Source organism: Panthera leo, chromosome D4 (genome assembly GCF_018350215.1).
Source record: "Panthera leo isolate Ple1 chromosome D4, P.leo_Ple1_pat1.1, whole genome shotgun sequence".
Taxonomy (NCBI): Eukaryota; Metazoa; Chordata; class Mammalia; order Carnivora; family Felidae; genus Panthera; species Panthera leo.
In genome coordinates, this window is record NC_056691.1 from 18912783 (window position 1) to 18931548 (window position 18766).

Consider the following 18766-nt stretch of genomic DNA (forward strand, 5'->3'; position numbering starts at 1 on the left):
TTCAGTGGGTCCGGAACCATGGACCCACTACTACCCAGAACCTAGGTGGCAGGAGTATAGGTAGTCTTAGTTTATTAAGTATGGTAATTACTGTAGGTTTTTCCTACATGTTATTTCCCAGGTTGAGGAGGTACTCTTTTATTCCCAGTTAACTGTTTTTTTATGTGTCATGAGTATTTGTAGCATTTTATATAACGCTTTTGCTGCATCTATTGTAATCATAGTTTTTTCTTCTTTATTCTGTTAATATGATGAATTACATTGATTGTTGAATGTTAAACTAGCCTTGCATTCCTTTTTTTTTTTTAAACTTTATTTTTTTTGAGACACAGAGACATAGTGTGAGCAGGGGAGGGGCAGAGAGAGAAGGAGACACAGAATCCGAAGCAGGCTCCAGGCTCTGAGCTGTTAGCACAGAGCCTGATGCAGGGCTCGAACCCATGAACCATGAGACCATGACCTGAGCCGAAGTCAGATGCTCAACCGACTGAGCTACCCAGATGCCCCTAGCCTTGTATTCCTAACACAAACCTTGTTTGTTCATGATATATTATCCTTTTATATTGTTGGATTTATTGGCTAATTTTTTTGTTGAGGATTTTTGTATTTATGTTCACACAGGATACTGGTTTATACTTTTTTCTTGTTACGTGTGTACTCATGATATCAGGGAAAGGCTAGCCTCATAAAATGAATTGGAAAATGTTTCCCCCTTCTCTGTTTGATGAGATTATTTGTAAAGAGTTGATACTATTTCTATCTTACAGAAGTTGGAATTTACCAGTGAAGCCATCTGTGCCTGGAATATATTGAAAGATTTTCAGACTGTATTTAATTTTTACAGGACTGTTTACAGTATCAGTTTGTTCTTGCATGAGCTTTATAAGATTAAGTATGTTAAGGAATTTGTTCCTTTTATCCAAGGTGTTGAATATGTAGAAATACAGTTGTTCCTAACATTTCCGTATCCTTCAGATGACTTAGGATCCATAATGATATCTCATATTCATTTATTATCTTGCACTTTCAGGTCTAGAATTTATGTTTGAGTTCTTTTTATAATCTGTCTCTTCATTGGTGTTTTCTATTTGTTGTGACATCATTATTCTGGTTTCCTTTAGCTCTTTCTCCATGGTTCTTATCAGCTTTCTGAGCATATTTGAGACATTAAGAAAATTTTTTTCTTTTATAGTAAGCCCAGTGCCTTGCTTCCTCCTGAACTGTGTCTGCTAATTTCATCTGTGCATGGGCCAGGCTTCCTTGATTCCTTGCATAGATTAAAGGGTCCTGCTATTGTAATCAGACAAAGGAAGTATAAGAAATTAAAACTACAGACATGTATATTCATTAACATAGATGCAAAAATCCTTAACAAATATTACAGTGAAATAGTATGATATGTAAGAAGGATAATACACTATAACCAAATGCATTTACCTTATGAATGCAAAAATGGTTTACCAGTCAATTCTGTTAATTATATTCATGGAATAAAGGAGAAAAAGTCTATGATCTCAGTAGAAGAGAAAAAATTTCTCACAAAATCAATAGTTATTGATGATAAAAACTCTTAAGTGGGGAATAAAAGAGGGTCTCTTCAACCTGGTGTAAGGGACATCTAGGAAAAACCTAAAGGTATTATCATACTTAATTTGAAAAACACTGAAGGCTTTCCCTGTAAGGTACAGAATAGTTCAAGAAATGCCTTTTTTCATCACTTCTATTCAGGTTCATAGTGTGAATGCTCTAGCTTCTGCAACAAAACAAGAAAAATAAAGACAAGATTGGAAAGAAAAAGTAAAACTAGCTTTATTTGCAGATGAAGTGATGAGTCATGCAGAAAGTCCTAAGGAATGTAGAAAACTACCATTAGTAATAGTAAGCAAGGTTAATAAGTTTGCAAGATACATTATCAATGTAAATAGTCATTTCTAAAAATGAAATGAAAATTATTCCATTCATAACATTAAAAAGGCTAAATTCTTAAAAAAACTTTTAAGTTTATTTTGAGAGTTTGAGTTATTTATTAATTATACATCAAATGTCGGACACCAGGGGTGCCTGGGTGGCTCGGTCACTTAAGCATTTAACTCTTGATTTGTGCTCAGGTCATGATCTCATGGTTGAGATTGAGCCCCACATGGGGCTCCATGCTAACAGTGTAGAGCCTGCTTGGGATTTACTCTCTCCCCCTTTCTGTCTTTGCTCCTTCCCTGCTTGCGTGTGCTCTTTTTCATAATAAATAAATAAACTTTGGGGAAAAAAAAGAGTTGGACACTGAACCGACTGAGCCACCTAGGTGCCCCACAGAAAATTTTAACAAAAGAAGTACAAGACCTGTAAACCTAAAACTGCAAAACATTTCTGAAAAAAAAAAAAATTAAAGCCTAAACAGTAGAATGATAGGCATAGTCAAGGATTGGAGGCCTGACCTTGTTAAGATGGCAGTTTTCTCCAAACTTAGAGATTTCTCATATCCTCAATCAGAATACCAGATATCTCTTCCAGAAATTAACAAGCTAATTATAAAGTATACGTGGAATGTAAAGGGCACATATTAGCCAAAACAATTTTATTTACTATTATTTTTAATTTTAACTCCAGTATAGTTAACATACAGCATTATATTTGTTCTGGTGTAAAATTCAGTGATTCAACACTAGTGCTCATCAAGATATGTGTACTCTTAACCTCCTTCACCTATTTCCCCCATCCCCATTCCCCCCGCTTTAACCATCTGTTTGTTCTCTGTAGGTAAGAGTCTGCTGTTTGGTTTGTCTTGTTTTTCCTTTGTACATTTGTTTCTTAAATTCCACATGTGAGTGAAATCATTTGGTATCTTTTTCTGGCTTATTTCACTTAGCACTATACTCTCTAGATCTAGTCATGTTGCTACAAATGGCAAGATTTCATTCTTTTTTTATGGTTAAATAATATTGCACTGCATATACATACCACAGGGCTGCTTCCATAATTTTAGCCAAAACAATTTTTGGATCAGAATAATGTTGAGGTTTTTTAATGGTTGATTTCAAGGATTATTTTATAGCTACTTTATTAAACAAAGTGCCATTTTCATATGAGAATAGACATACAGATCAATGAAGGAGAGTAATGTTTGGACATAAATCCACAATATAATCCACAGTTAATATATGTTTGATTTCATACAAAGATGCCAACCTAATAAATAAGTAGGGGGAAATATGGTAGACATTTCAATAAATGGTTTTGAAATAACTAGATTTCCAAGTGGGAAAGAAAATAATGTATATGGGATTTAATGTGAAATGGAACATTGACATAAATGTAAATGCCCAAAGGTATAGAGTTTGTTTAACATATAAGAGAAAGTCTTTTAAGTGTTTGTGGTAGGTGAAGATATCTTGGGATAAAAAGTGCAAATAAGAAAAATAAATTGATGAAAATTAAAATGTTCTACTTTTTGAAAGACAGCTGTTAAAAATGAAAAAGGTAAGCCATGGAATTGAGAAAAATATTTGTAACACATATAATGTACAGAATACTTCATCTAAAATATATAGGGAGACGAACAGCCCATAAAAAATGAGAAGAAACGTGAAAAATTAAACGTGGTTAATTTTATTACTCATCAGGAAAATGCAAAACAAAGCCATTTGATCACTAATATAGATGTAAAAAATTTCAGAACATTCAGAATTGAAATTAGGACTGCATAGTTGTTGCTTTTGGGGGTAGTGATTCATGCCTAATTATTGTGAGGAGCATGATGGAAGTTTCTGCATGATTGTAATGTTTTATTCCTGGATGTGAATTTTGGGTGCATGGATGTGTTTTCTTTATGAAACCTTAACCTTATATAGTACTTAGTTATGTACTCCTAGGGAGTAGGATATGTTTCAATAAAAATGTTTTCCCCAAATGAATAGGATTCAGAGAAGAACAAACCAGTTCATGAACCTGTGATATGATATATAACTATAACTCGTTTTTGAAATTCTAATTAAAACTATGGTGAAATTTCCAGGAAGATTGCCAAAATTTTATTTTATTTAAAAAAAAATTTTTTTTTAATGTTTATTTATTTTTGAGACAGAGAGAGACAGAGCATGAATGGGGGAGGGTCAGAGAGAGAGGGAGACATAGAATCAGAAGCAGGCTCCAGGCTCTGAGCGGTCGACACAGAGCCGACACGGGGCTCAAACTCGCGGACCATGAGATCATGACCTGAGCCGAAGTTGGACACTTAACCTACCGAGCCACCCAGGCGCCCCGATTGCCAAAATTTTAAATGTTTGAAAACACTAAGAATTTGTGAGGCCACGGAGCCATACCAGATCTAACCTGCTGATGTTAGTTTCATGTGTCACAACTACTTGTGAAAACAGATTGGTAACACTTAGTAAAGTGAATATATGCAGTTCTACTCTTTGATATATACACCGTGGAAAATCTTACACATGAGTATCTGGAGGCATGTTCAAGGAGGCTCATGGTGGCACTGTGAGTAAAAGCAAAATATCTATAAACAGTACACATATATATCAACAGTGTAGTGGACAATTAAGTAGTCATTTATCAGTGTAATATAGTATAGCAGTGAGAATGAATGAACTACCAATATGGATAAAATTTAAAGATTGTTTTATTGAAGAATGTCACAAGAACATATGTGGTATTATTTCCTTTTCGTACAGTTTAGAAAGAAGTTGACAAACAGTGTTATATTTAGAGAATCTTTCATAGAAGGTTGAAAACAAGTAACTAAAAGTGAAATCATGATCAGTTGTAGGGAACATAATCAAGGAGGATCACAAAAGATATTTCTGTAGTACCGCTTAATTTTTTGGCCTGGGTAGAAGATTCAGGGATGTCTTTTATTGTTATTTTATTAAACTGTATTATATGTTTTTGTGTGCTGTATTTTCATAGCAGTAAAAAAGCCAATTTAATGATCTTTCAAAAATTTAAAACTGCAAGTTTCTCAACTCTGTAGGTTTAAGATATGAAGAACGGTTTTTTTTTCCCATGGATGTTCTGAGATGTTTTATTTAGTGATAGGTTGAATTAACATTGTATCTAAGATCTTTTTCTACTCAAAGCCTGTCAACAAGAAAATTAATGTAATAGTTCGACCCTTTATATTTAGCCTTGAAATTGTAAAGCCACATCTTTAAACCAAATTTTATTATTTACTTTTCTAATTCAGACTAGGTTTTTTTCTTAATTAATTCGAAGGAAGATTTATTTATTTCTTTAGGTAAAAATTGTCTTAGGACTTTGAATAAAAATCTTTGTGCTAATTAACAGTGAATTACTTTTCTTCCAGATTCAAAGGTCGACTTCTTTGGGAACATCACAGATTTCACAGAAAGTGCTTCCTCTCCTGGAACTTCCATGTGTCGAAGATGGTAAAATACAACTGCTTTAGGAAGTTTTTCTTATTAAAATGTGTTAGGAATATAATTTTCATTTGAGACCATATTAAAAATTTCAAACAATAGCAGATATTTATGTATTTTTGGAAATTTCACTAAAATTCCTTTAAACACTAGAACTTGGGTGTTCCTTAAAGTTGCTTTTGCCGTGGGGTTTTTTGGTATGTAAAATTTAAACTTGTAATCTCAAAGTCTACTAGTAAGTTAATCTTTTTATCTTCCTTTGAGCTAGGAGCCCTAGTGAAGCTGTTGATATCTAATTTATGATATTACTTAATTATTTAGAGAGTTTTGTTATAGTAAAATTTTAGTTTTATATTTTCCTTTTTTGTTACTAAACAAAAAAATCAAGACTTAATACCTACTACATTCACATATGAAAACTGGTAAATATTTTGATAACAGATAGCTGCTTTTTCTTGGCCACATTGGAAAGAAAAGCAAATGTATTTCTCAGTTTTTAAGGCTTTAAAAGTTGCTAAATGGTAAGTAACTGAAGTTGCCGTTTTAATCCTTGGTTTTCTAAAAGAATGTTTTTCTTTGTGGTAAATGGGGCAGGGAGGAGCTATTTTTGAGATATTCTGCCCTAAATTCAGTCTTGGGTTGTTCGGGACATACTTCAGGTGGTTTTAGTTTTCTTTAAATCTTCTTTTAATAGTTTTACTAGTTTTGGAGTTGTTTTTAATGGCAAATTCTAGAAATTTTTTATCATATATATGTGTCCACACACACACACACACACACACACACAGACACACACACGAATTCAATAGTGATTGATTTCAGTTTCTTCATCCAAATCTCAGGGCCTGGCATTCATATTTATTTCAAAAAATTATAAAAATGTTGCTAAATCAATCATTTTGATTATTGACTTAGTGTTCTGTAATGTTTAGATTCAGAGGAAGAATTTTTTGATGCACTGTGTAGTCCCTTGGAAGAGCCTCCTCAGTCTCCCACTGGAGTTAAAAGTGGTCAACAGAAAAAGTTTCAAAAGCCAGATTATACAAAAAATATGATTCAGTATAAAATAAGATTTGAAGTGCCAGAGGTATGTACATGGTAAAATTAACATGGCTTATTTAAGTTCGTCATTTCTGCTATTCACATATTACTAATATGCATTCTGTTTTCATCCTACATAAGCTGAATCCAGATGTTGCTATGTGACTTTTCCTTCATTTTTTTTGAAGATAATTTTCCTAATCAAAAGTTAGGGGTTTAGGTTAGATATTATGGTTATCAGTGTACATTTATTAAAGATAATTATTTATATAGCATAAGTATGTTTGTATATGTGTATGTAAAATCTCCCCTGAATTTTAACTATATATCATGTATATACCTTACATATTCATATATAATCACCATCGACATAAACAGTTTTTTGTTTTAGGTGGTGGTAGTTCCCTTTTTTCTTTCTTCTCCAGGTTTTGATTCAGTTTTATCACCTTGTTGGAGATTGTGAACTACCCGTGGTAGAAATTGATGTTTTAGGACTGGGCACAGATGTTGAGCTTAGAACATTTGATTTGAAAGCAAATGCCTTTTTGAAAGAGTTCTGCTTAAAATGCCCAGAATACTTTGGTAAGTGTCTCATTTTTTTAAAATAAATAAATTAACTTTATCATTTGACTCCCTACTGGAGAGTTTTAAATTCTCTAGGCTTTAAATCAGTATGTTTGTTAAAATATTCTCCAAGAAATTTTATGTTATGAGTTGGTCTTCAGTTTTTATCTTGTACTTGGGAATCTAGAGAGGTAGATCAAAGAGAAAAGATAATTTTTTTTCATTAAGGAAAATAAAATAGTCCTGGTTTAATTTTAAATCTACCTAATCTACCTACTACAATGCTGAATTAATTTCTTGTTGGTAATGTAACAGTTTACCACAGACTTAGTGTCTTACAACAACAGAATTTTATTATCTTAAAATTCTATTAATCAGAAGTCTGACATAAGTCTCAACAGGTAAAAATCAGGGTGCCAATAGGAGTTCCTTTTTGGAGGCTCTAGGGGAGGATACATTTCCTTGCTCATTTGGTTGTTGGCAAAATTTGTTTCTATGTGGTTTAAATATGTTTCCTTCTGCCTATTAGGTGAGGGCTAGCCTCAACCTCCTGTGGGCCTCTCTAGTACACGCACATAGTTCCCTATATCTCAGAACCAGAACAGGGTGGTAGATCGTTCTCATGTTGTGTCTATAGCTTCAGTCCAGGATAATGTTCTCTTTACCTTAATCACCTTTGCAGAGTCTTTATTGCTGTATAAGGTAATGTATTCTCAGGTTTTAGGGAAACATAGCATGGACATCCTTGGGCAGCAGGACATAGCATTATTTTGTCTAACATAAACATTTTATTTCCAGAATCATAATGGATAAATTATATAATACATTGGATATTTCCATTTATTGTCTTAGGCATTTAAGAGAGGGTGTTATATATATTTCTTCCTTTACATTTTTAGGTTTATTTTTGTAAGATAATTCTCAATGGTTGATGGAATGATTAAGGAAAATGATTTATTTCCATTGTGAGTGCCTTTTATTTCTTTTTCTTGTGTAATTGCTCTGGCTAGGACTTCTAGTACCATATTGAATAAAGGTGATTAGAGTGGACATCCTTGTCTTGTTCCTGATTTTAGAGTAAAAGCTTTCAGCTTTCCATCATTAAATATATTAGCTGTGGGCTTATTATATGTGGTCCTTATTATGTTGAGGTATGTTCTCTCTATACTCACTTTGTTGAAAGTTTTTATATAAATTTTGTCAAATGCTTTTATTCATTCATTGAGATCATATGATTTTTCTCCTTCATTTTGTTAATGTGGTATATCACATTGACGGATTTCTGGATTTTGAACCATCCTTGGAATAAATCCTACTTGATTATTGTGTAAGATCCTTTTAATGTATTGTTGAATTTGTTTTGCTTATACTTTGTTGAGGATCTTTGCATCTATGTTCATCTAAAATATTGGCCTGGAATAATATTTTCTTGTGGTAAATTTGTCTGGATTTGTTGCCAGGGCAATGCTGGACTTGTAAAAGGAGTTTGGAAGTGTTTCCTCCTATTTCTTTTGACGTGTTTCTTCAGAAAGATTAGTATTAATACTTTGTTTAATGTTTGGTAATATTCATGTGTTAAGCTGTCTGGTTTGTTTGGAGGTTTTTTTTGTTTTTTAATGTTTGTTTATTTATTTTGAGAGAGAGCATGTGTGCATGTGGGGGAAGGGCAGAGAGGGGGGAGAGAAAGAATCCCAAGCAGGCTCCACACTGTCAGCACAGAGCCAAACGCAGGGCTTGATCCCATGAACTGTGAGATCGTGATCTGAGCTGAAATCAAGAATTGGATGCTTCACTGACAGAGCCACCAGGCAACCCTGCTCAGAGGTTATTGATTAATGATTCCGTTTTTTGTTTTTTTGTTTTTACAAGTAATTGGTCTTAGTATTTTCTATTTCTTCATTATTAAGTATAAGAAGTTTTATTAAGTCTCTGAGTTTATTTCTTTTCAGATGTCCAATTGTTAGTGTTAGGGTTTTTCTTAGTAGTCTCTTATGATCCTTTGTATTTCTTTGGTTATCATTTATTTGTCATGTCTCCTTTTTCATCTCTGATTTTATTTGAGCCCTCTTTTTTTTTTTTTTTTTTTTTTGTGAATATGGTTATCTCTTTAAGAAACCAGCACTTAGTTTTATTGATTTTTTCAGTTGTTTTTTTAAGTCTCTATTTTCTTTATTTCTGCTCTTTTATTTCCTTCTAATTTGGGGTTTCATTTGTTCTTCATCTGGTTCCTTGAGGTGTAAAGTTAGATTGTTTATTTGAATATTTTCTTGTTGCTAAAGGTTTTTGCTGTGCTCTGTATTGCTGTGCTCTGCCCTCTTAGAAACACTTTGGCTGCATTTCATAAACTTTAGTATGTTGTATTTTATGTTCTCATTGGTCTTAAGGTATTTTTTAAAATTTTTATTTGGATTTATTGACCCAGTAAAAAAATGTTAATATCTGCAATAATTCTTTTTTGACCCAAGTAGTAAAACTGTAACTGTTTACAGATGACGTGGTATCACATCTAGAAAACCTTAAAGGTTCCACCAAAAAAACGGCTACAACTAATCAATAAATTCAGTGATGTTGTAGGATAGAAAAACACAAAATTCTGTTGGGTTTCTATATACTATGAGAAAAAGAAGATAGGAAGACAGTCCCATTTGTTAACAAACTGAAATGAATGATGACTTTCTGAAAAGAAAATTTACTCAAATGAAAAAATAAAACAATCCCATTTGCAATTCCATCAAAAAGAATGAAACACATAAGAATAACTTTAAGAAGGTGACAGATGTGTATACTGAAAACTGTAAGACAGTGATGAAAGAAATTAAAACAAATGAATGGAAAGATAGTCCATCTTTATGGCTTAGAATTATTAATACAATTAAAGTGTTCATACTATTCAGAGCAATCTACAGATTCAATACAATCCCTATCAAAACTCCAGTGTCATTTTCACAGAAATAGAAAAAAGAATTCTAAATTTGTCAGCCACCAGAAAACACCCCAAATACCCAAAGCATTCTTGAGAAAGAAGAACAAAACTGGAGGCATGATGTTCCTTGATTTCAAAATATATTACAAAGCTATCTGTGGTACTGACGCAAAACAAAACTTTATGGTACCAACATAAAAGCAGACTCATCAATCAATGGAACCAAAAAGCACCTAGAAACAGACTCATTAACATATGGTCCATTACTTTATGACAGAGGAGTCAAGAACATAAAATGAAGAAAGGATAGTTTCTTTAATAAATGGTGCTATGAAAACTGGACAGCCACATGCAAAAGAATGAAACTGCTATCTTATACCATACACAAAAATTAACTGAAGATAGTTGAAGACTTGAATAAAAAACCTGAAACCATAAAACTCCTAGAAGAAAATGTAGGCAGTAAGTGCCTTTACATTAGTCTTGTGTTGATTTTTTTGGATCTGACTCCAAAAGCAAAGGCAACAATAAACAAGTAGGAATACATTAAGCCAAAAAGCTTCTCCACAGCCAAGGAAGCCACCAACAAATTGAAAAAGCAGCTGACTGGATGGGAGAAGATACATGCTAATCACATATCTGATCAGTGGTTAATACCCAAAATATATAAAGAATTCTTGCAACTCAATAACCAAAACCCAATTCAGTTTAAAAAATGGACAGAGGATCTAAAAAACATTTTTCTCAAAGAAGACATACAGATGGTTAACAGGTACATGAAAAGATACTGAATATTGCTGATTGTCAGGGAAATGCCACTTAAAACCACAGTGAGATATGACGTCACACCTGTCAGTATGGCTGCCATCAAAAAAACCCCAAGAAATAACAAGTGTTGGCAAGGATGTGGAGAAAAGTAAATCCTTGTGCACTACCAATTAGTGCAGACATTATGGAAGATCACATGTACATTCCTCAAAAAATCTAAAATAGAGTATCATATGATCTCACAATTCCACTTCTGAGTATTTACCCAAAGAAAATGAAAACACTAACTCAAAAAGAGAAAGGTACCCGATGCTCACTGCAGCCCTATGTACAATAGCCAAGATATGGAAACAGCCTAAGTTCAATCAGTGAATGAGTGCATAAAGAAGATATCCTATTTACATACATACACAGATACACAATGAAATTCTATTCAGCTATAAAAAGGAATGAAATCTTGCCATTTGTGACAACATGGATGGACCTTGAGGGCCTTATGCTAAGTGAAATAAGTCCGAGAAAGACAAATACCATCTGATCTCACTTATATGTGGAATCTTTACAAACAATCCAAGTTGATAGGTACATAGAACAGATTAGTGGTTGTCAGAGGTGGGGGTGGGGTGGCGTGGTAGTTGGCATGGGTGAAGGGGGTCCAAAAGATGTAAACTTGTAGTTAGAAAATCAGTAGGATGCAAAGTATAGCATAGTGGCTATAGTTAACAATACCTAATTGACTATTTGAGAGCTGCTAAGATAATCTTGAAAGTCCTCATTACAAGAAAAAAATTGTAATTACGTATGAGGACAGATGTTAACTAGAATTACAGATATTGAATCATTATATTTTATACCTGAGACTAATGCGTTCTATGTGAATTATACCCCGTTTATGAAAGAGAAATGATTGGGGTGCCGGGGTGGCTCAGTCAGTTGAGTGTCCAACTCTTGATTTTGGCTCAGATCATGATCCCAGGATCGTGGGATTGAGCCCCACATTGGGCTCTATGCTGATCATGGAGCCTGCTTAAGATTCTCTGTCTCCCACTGCCCCTCTCCCTCGCTCACACACACACACACACACACACACACACACACACACACACCCTCTCTCTCTCTCTCTCTCTCTCTAAAAAAAAATTTTTGTTTCAACTAAAAAAAATTTAGGTTAATTTTAATTTTATAAAACTTCTTTATAGCAGAAGAACATCATATGAGTAGAAATTACAGTAAATTTTAATAGACTATTTTTAGAGCAGTTTTTGAATCACAGTACAGTCAGCAGATGGTATATGGATTTCCTCAGGTACTTTTCACATGCTAAACCTCTCCCATTATAAACATCCTCCACCAGAGGAATTTGTTGCAGTTGATGAACTTACATTGATGTAGTACAAAGTCCATAGTTTATATCAGGGTTCAACTTGGTGCTGTGCATTCTGAGGGTTTTGGACACATATATAATGACATGTATCCAGCATTATATTATCATACGCGGTTCCACTACTCTAAAAATCCTCTGTGTTCCACCTATTCATCCTTTTCTGTCCTCCCCCTTCTCCTGGCAACCACCAAGCTTTTAACTGTTTCCATATTTTATCCTTTTCCCCAAATGTCACATCCCTGGGATCATACTAGATTTTGCTTTTCAGACTGACTTTTTTTTCAGTTACTAATATGTATTTAAGTTACTATTTCCATAACCTTTCATTACTTGATAGCTCACTTCTTTTCAGTGCTGAGTAATGTTCCATTGTATGATGTACCACAGTTTATTTTTCCATTCACTTAATAAAGGACATCTTGGTTAACACATAAGTTTTTAGAGTTCTGAATAAAGGTGCAATAAACATCTGTATGAAGATTTTTGTGTGGGCATAAGTTTTCAACTGCTCTAGATAAATACCACGGAACACATTTGTTGGGTCATATGGTTTAAGAGTATGTTTTGTGAGAAACAATACAGCTCTCTTCCAAAGTGACTTATACCATTTAGCATTCCCATCTGCAAAGAATGAGAGTTCCTGTTGCTTCATATCTTCACCTGGTGTTACTCTCTTTGATTTTGAGCATTCCAGTAAGGTATGAAATGGGCAGCTCAGCGGTTTTTTTTGTTTGTTTAAAAATTTTTTTTTTTACATTTTAATTTTGAGAGAGAGAGAGAGAGAGAGAGAGAGAGAGAGCACAAATGGGGGAGGGGCAAAGAGCAAGGGAGACACAGAATCCGAAGCAGGCTCCAGGCTCTGAGTTGTCAGCACAGCCCAGTGCAGGGCTCAAACCCCACAAACCATGAGATCATGGCCTGAACCAAAGTGGAAGTCAGATGTTTGACTGAGCCAACCAGGCGCCTGTATTTGTTTTTGTTTTGCAGTTCCTTAAAGACATGTGTAAAGCATCTTTTCCTATGTTGATTTTGCTTCTGCGTGTCTTCTTTGGTGAGGTCTCTCTTAAGGTCTTTGGTCTATTGGTTTTTTTTTTTTTTTATTTATTTTTATTTAAAAAAAAATTTTTTTTATAACGTTTATTTATTTTTGAGACAGAGACAGAGCATGAACGGGGGAGGGTCACAGAGAGAGGGAGACACAGAATCTGAAACAGGCTCCAGGCTCTGAGCGGTCGGCACAGAGCCCGCCACGGGGCTCAAACCCATGGACCGTGAGATCATGACCTGAGTCGAAGTCAGACGCTTAACCGACCGAGCCACCCAGGCGCCCCTGTGGTCTATTGTTTTAATGGTGTTTGTTTTTTCTTGATTAATTTTAAGAGTTACTTACATATTTTGGATAACAGTCCCTTATCATATGTATCTTTTGCAAATGTTTTCTCCTCATCTATGGCTAGTTTTTTTCATTTTACTGACATTGTCCTTAGCAGAACAGAATATTTTAATGAAGTCCTTTATGAGGTATTTTTTTTTTCCCCCATGCATCATGCCTTGGATGTTGTATCTAAAAAGTCAATGCTGGGGCGCCTGGGTGGCTCAGTCGGTTGAGCGTCCGACTTCGGCTCAGGTCACGATCTCGCGGTCCATGAGTTCGAGCCCCGCGTCGGGCTCTGGGCTGATGGCCCAGAGCCTGGAGCCTGCTTCCGATTCTGTGTCTCCCTGTCTCTCTGCCCCTCCCCGTTCATGCTTTGTCTCTCTCTGTCTCAAAAATAAATAAACGTTAAAAATAAAAATAAAAATAAAAAAAATAAAAAGTCATTGCCAAAATGAAGGGTATCTAAATATTCTCCTATGCTCCCTTCTTGAAGTTTTATAGTTCTTCATTTTACATTTAGATTTGTGGTCCTTTTTGAGTTGATTTTTGTGAAGGGTATAATCTCTATGTCTAGATTTTCTTTTCCTGTTGATGTCCATTTGTTCGATCAACATTTGTTGAAAAGACTAATGTAAATGGTACTGTTTGTTTGTTTTTGGTGTTATGTTTTTAATGTCAAATTCTAGTTATCCAGTTTTGGTACATAGGAAAGCTTTTGACTTGTATATTAACCTTGTATCCTACAACTTTGCTCTAATGGCTTATTAGTTCCAGGAGGGTTTTTTTGATGTTGATTCTTCCAAAAGTTTTACATAGATGAGCATGTCATTTGTGAACAAAGACAATTTTATGCCTTCCTTCCCAGAAATAAAAGAAAATACCTTTTATTTCTTCTTTTACTGCATTTTCTGACACTTAACAGTATGATGTTGACATGAGTAAAAAGGGAAGGACCTCTTACCTTGTTCCTTAGTGTGAAAACCTTGAGTTTCTCACAATTAAGCATGGAGTTAGCTGTAGGTTTTTAGAAGATATTCTTAAGTTAGGAAGTTCCTTATTTCTACTTTACTGAGGGTTTTTATTATGAATGTTTATTGGATATGGTCGTACGCTTTTTCTGCATCTGTTTATATGATCATGTAATTTTTCTTGTGAAGTCTGTTGATGTGATTACATCAGTTGATTTTCCAGTGTTGAGCTAGCCTTGAAGTTTGGGATAAACTTTACTTGGTCATGGTGCATATTGTTTTTTTACACTTTGTTGGATTCAACTTGCTAATACTGTACTTTGTTGAAGATTTTTATATTCATTTTTTTTTAATATGAAATTTATTGTCAATTTGGTTTCCATACAACACCCCAACAGTGCTCATCCCAACAGGTGCCCTCCTTAATACCCATCACTCACCCACCTTCCCTCCCACCCCCCATAAACCCTCAGTTCTCAGTTTTTAGGAGTCTTCTGTTTTGGCTCCCTCCCTAACCATTTTTTTTTCCTTCCCCTCCCCCATGGTCTTATGTTAAGTTTCTCAGGATCCACATAGGAGTGAAAACATATGGAATCTGTCCTTCTCTGTATGACTTATTTCACTCAGCATAACACTCTCCAGTTTTGTATACATTTTAAAGAGAGTTACTAGTCTGTAGTTTTCCTTCTTTTCTTTCTTTCTTTTTTTTTTCTTCTTTTTTCTAATGCCTTTGTTGTAAGGTTTTGGTATTAGGGTAATTCTGATTTCATAGAATGAGTTAGCAAGCTTTCTTTCTGTTTGTATCCTCTGAAAGGGATTTTAAAGAATTGTTACAATTTTTCCCTCAAATGTTTATTAGAATTCACCAGTGAACCCTTCTAGGCATGATGGTTTCTTTTTTAGGTTATTCATTATTGACTTGATTTCTTTAATAGATATGAACCTATTCAGGTTGTTGATTCTTGTGTGAGTTTGGCAGGTTATATTTTTCAAGGAATTGGTACATTTCATTAAGTTACTACTTTTGTGGGCAGAGTTGTGTATAGTATTTTTTAATTATCCTTTTAAGTTCATGATACCTTAATTTCTCCTCTTTTACTTCTGATACTAGTAATCTGTGTCCTCTTTGTTTCTTAGTTAGCCTGGCTAGAGGCTTATACACTTTATTGATCTTTTCAAAGAATCTTTTATGGTTTCTTCAATTTTTCTAAAGCTTTTTTATTTTCAGTTTCATTGATTTTGATCTAATTTTTATTTCTTTCCTTTTGCTTACATCAATTGATCTTCTTTTTCTACTTTCCTAAGGTGGAAGCTTAGGTTATTGATTTTATATCTTCTAACATATGCATTCAATGTTACATTTCCCTGTAAGCAGTGCTTTTACTATTAGTCCCAAATTTTGATGAGGTGTGTTTTCATACCCAGTTTCTAATGTTTTCAATTTGAGATTTCTTCTTTTACTCACGTGTTACGAGAAGTGTTGCTGATTCTCCAAATATTTTGGAATTCCCCAAATATATTATTTGATTTGTAATTGAATTCCATTGTGGTCTGAGTGCAGACACTGTGTGGTTTTTATTTTATCTATCTTTTAGATTTAGGAAGGTGTGTTTTATGGCCCAGAATGTTGTCTATGTTGCTGATCAGTCCGTGGGAGCTTAAGAAGGTGTATTCTGCCAGTAATGGAGGAAGTAATCTGTAGATATCCATTGTGTCCAGTTGATTGATAGCACTACTACTGATTTCAACTAGGTCCCTACTGACTTTTTTGTCTGCTGGATCTGTCCATTTCTAATAGGGGAATGTTGAAGTCTTAACTGTGATAGTGGGTTCATCTGTTTCTCCTTTCAGTATTATCAGTGTTTTGCCTCACATATTTTGATGCTTTGTTGTTAAGATGCATACAGCTTAAGGATTGTTATGTATTCGTGGAGAATTGGCCCCTTTATCATTATATAATAACTTTCATTTTCCCTGATAACTTTTCTTGCTTTGGAGTCTGCTCTGTCTGAAAATTAACATAGCTATCCCTTTTTTCTTTTTATCAGTATTTACATGCTATGGTTTCCTCATCCATTTACTTTAAATCTGTATGTGTCTTTTATTTACAGTGTTATTTCTTCTGGACAGTATATAGCTGGGTCTTGTTTGTTTGGTCCACTGTGGTAACCTGCATCTTTTAATTGATGTATTTAGACTGTTGATGTCCAAACTGATTATTAGTACAAGTTGGCTTAAAATTTTTGTAATTAAAAGTAGTAGAGCTTTACATTTATTTTTGAGACCATATAAATCTGGGGCATCTGGCTGGCTCGGTTGGTAGAGCATGTGACTTTTTAAGTTTATTTTGAGAGAGTGTGTGTGCACAAGTGGGGGGAGGAGCAGAGAGAGAGAGAGAGAGAGAATCCTCCACACTGACGGTGCAGAGCCCAATGCAAGACTCAACCTCACAAACGCATGATCATGATCTGAGATCATGATCTGAGCCGAAGTTGGATGCTTAACCAGCTGAGGCTGTCAGGCACCCCAAGCATGTGACTTTTGATCTCAGGGTTGTGAGTTCAAGCCCCAGAACAGGTATAGAACTCACTTCTAAAAAAATATTTTCTGCTTACATGTGTATAAAAGTAAGTATTTTGGTACTTTGGCTGTCCTAGAATCTAATGTTCTAAGAATCAGTCCTAGAATCTGATAGATCCCAAGATCTATCTATGGAATTAAGAAAGGCAGAAGATATGCTTATATACATATCAAGGATTTAAGGTCATCATCTCTAGGAACTTACTCCCAGGCAAAGCTGTCACTTAGCTACTGTCATGAAAACTACCCTCCCCTTTGTCAAGCCCTGGATTGAATGTGATCTTTGTATTTGAGAAAGCAAATAAAGTATTGGCAGCCTGAAACCCTAATCACTGAATGTGATTTACTCCTACATTATAGTTGCCTATTCTACACTTGTTCTGTAGCCCTTGAGAACTCGAGTGTGGTAGGTTTTATCATGATTATCTTGTGCTGAGAAAACCATCATACCTAGCAGATACAGAGTTTTACCTTATTAGGCTTTTTTACATCAAGAAACAGTTTGCTCTCGTGATTGGAAAGAAAAGTGAACCAGTTTCCTTAGTGTTCTCCAGTAATCCACAAGTATTCTAGCAGTTGTCAATGATTCTGTTTATTTTTTGTTTTTCTAAAAGCACAGGATAAGAAAACCCCAGCACACAGGGGTACTGATACACAGCTGTCACTACACCTATTTCTATAATTTTTTTTTTTTTTTTAGTTGTGGGGGAAGAAGTGAATAGCACAGTTTCTCATAAATGATCAGTAAATAGTTCTGTGGATAAATGTGTGAGAAAAATTGGGACCTTTCTAAAGATTGAAATGTGAGTAGCATGTGCAGTAGGAGGCTGGCTTAATAGCTAATAAGCTTTTAAATCTGGAAGAGTCTGTGGAATATGTTACTTTTTTCCCTCAAAAGTCTTACGATTAATTTGTAGTTCTTTCTTCCAGTATCTAGATAGTAATTTCTAGTAGTCATAGTAATTTGGTGATGATAGTTTATAGCCTTTATACAAAATACTGTTCTCTACGGCAGCTTTCCCACTTACTTTACAAAGTTTTAATCAGAAGCCAGAATACAACTAGTGAAGACTAACTACAGGGGATTTATTCTAATCTAAACTAATACACAGAAGAACTTAGTTTCTCATCACATACATGATCTGTCTTCTTAAAGACAATAGGTTTCCAGGGAGTCTTGTCATTTTCTTTCTAGGTTTTACTGTGGCTAAGGGCTGCAGTTCTCTTCATGTCCTTTCATTGGTCCTAATAACTCTGTTTTTTCTTTTACTGATTGCTACTTCTTACCTCCTATCTGGGTTTAAAAGGGTAAGGTCGTTGAACCTTGTGCCATAAGAGAAGGGAAGGGAATTGGGAGAAACTACAGCTTTAGAGTTTAAAATAAAGGAGGAGGGATCTGACTTGGGTAAGACAGAATTGAAGGCTCAGAACTGCCACAGGAAATTCTTCTTTTCCAGTTCTATTTTATTAATGTTGCTGGTATTGACTTTCCGTAAGTTTTTCTGTGAAAGAGTAATTTAAAACATTATTTTTAGATGAAAACAAGAAACCAGTTTATTTGATTACAACACTGGATAATACGATGGAAGATCTGCTAACACTGGAGTATGTGAAGGTAAGCACTTCCATTTGTATGCTTGCTGTGGTGAGTGTGCTTCTGAAATGTTGTAATCAAGTTTTGTAAATTTAGGTAGGTTTCGTTTAATCATTATAACGTGATTTCTAAAATTCCTACAACTTTAAGCTTTTCTTGATTTGTCATCCTTGAGTTTCTAAACA

The 18766-nt window shown here is 34.5% G+C and overlaps 1 protein-coding gene across 1 annotated transcript in view; it reads left to right on the forward strand.

Annotated features, from left to right (window-relative positions):
* Window positions 1-18766, forward strand: part of VPS13A (vacuolar protein sorting 13 homolog A) — a 234969-nt gene that overhangs the window by 94187 nt on the left and 122016 nt on the right. Inside the window, 4 exon segments of the mRNA XM_042913973.1 lie at window positions 5312-5393; window positions 6317-6471; window positions 6851-7007; window positions 18523-18602. Coding sequence (XP_042769907.1) covers window positions 5312-5393; window positions 6317-6471; window positions 6851-7007; window positions 18523-18602 — 474 coding nt within the window.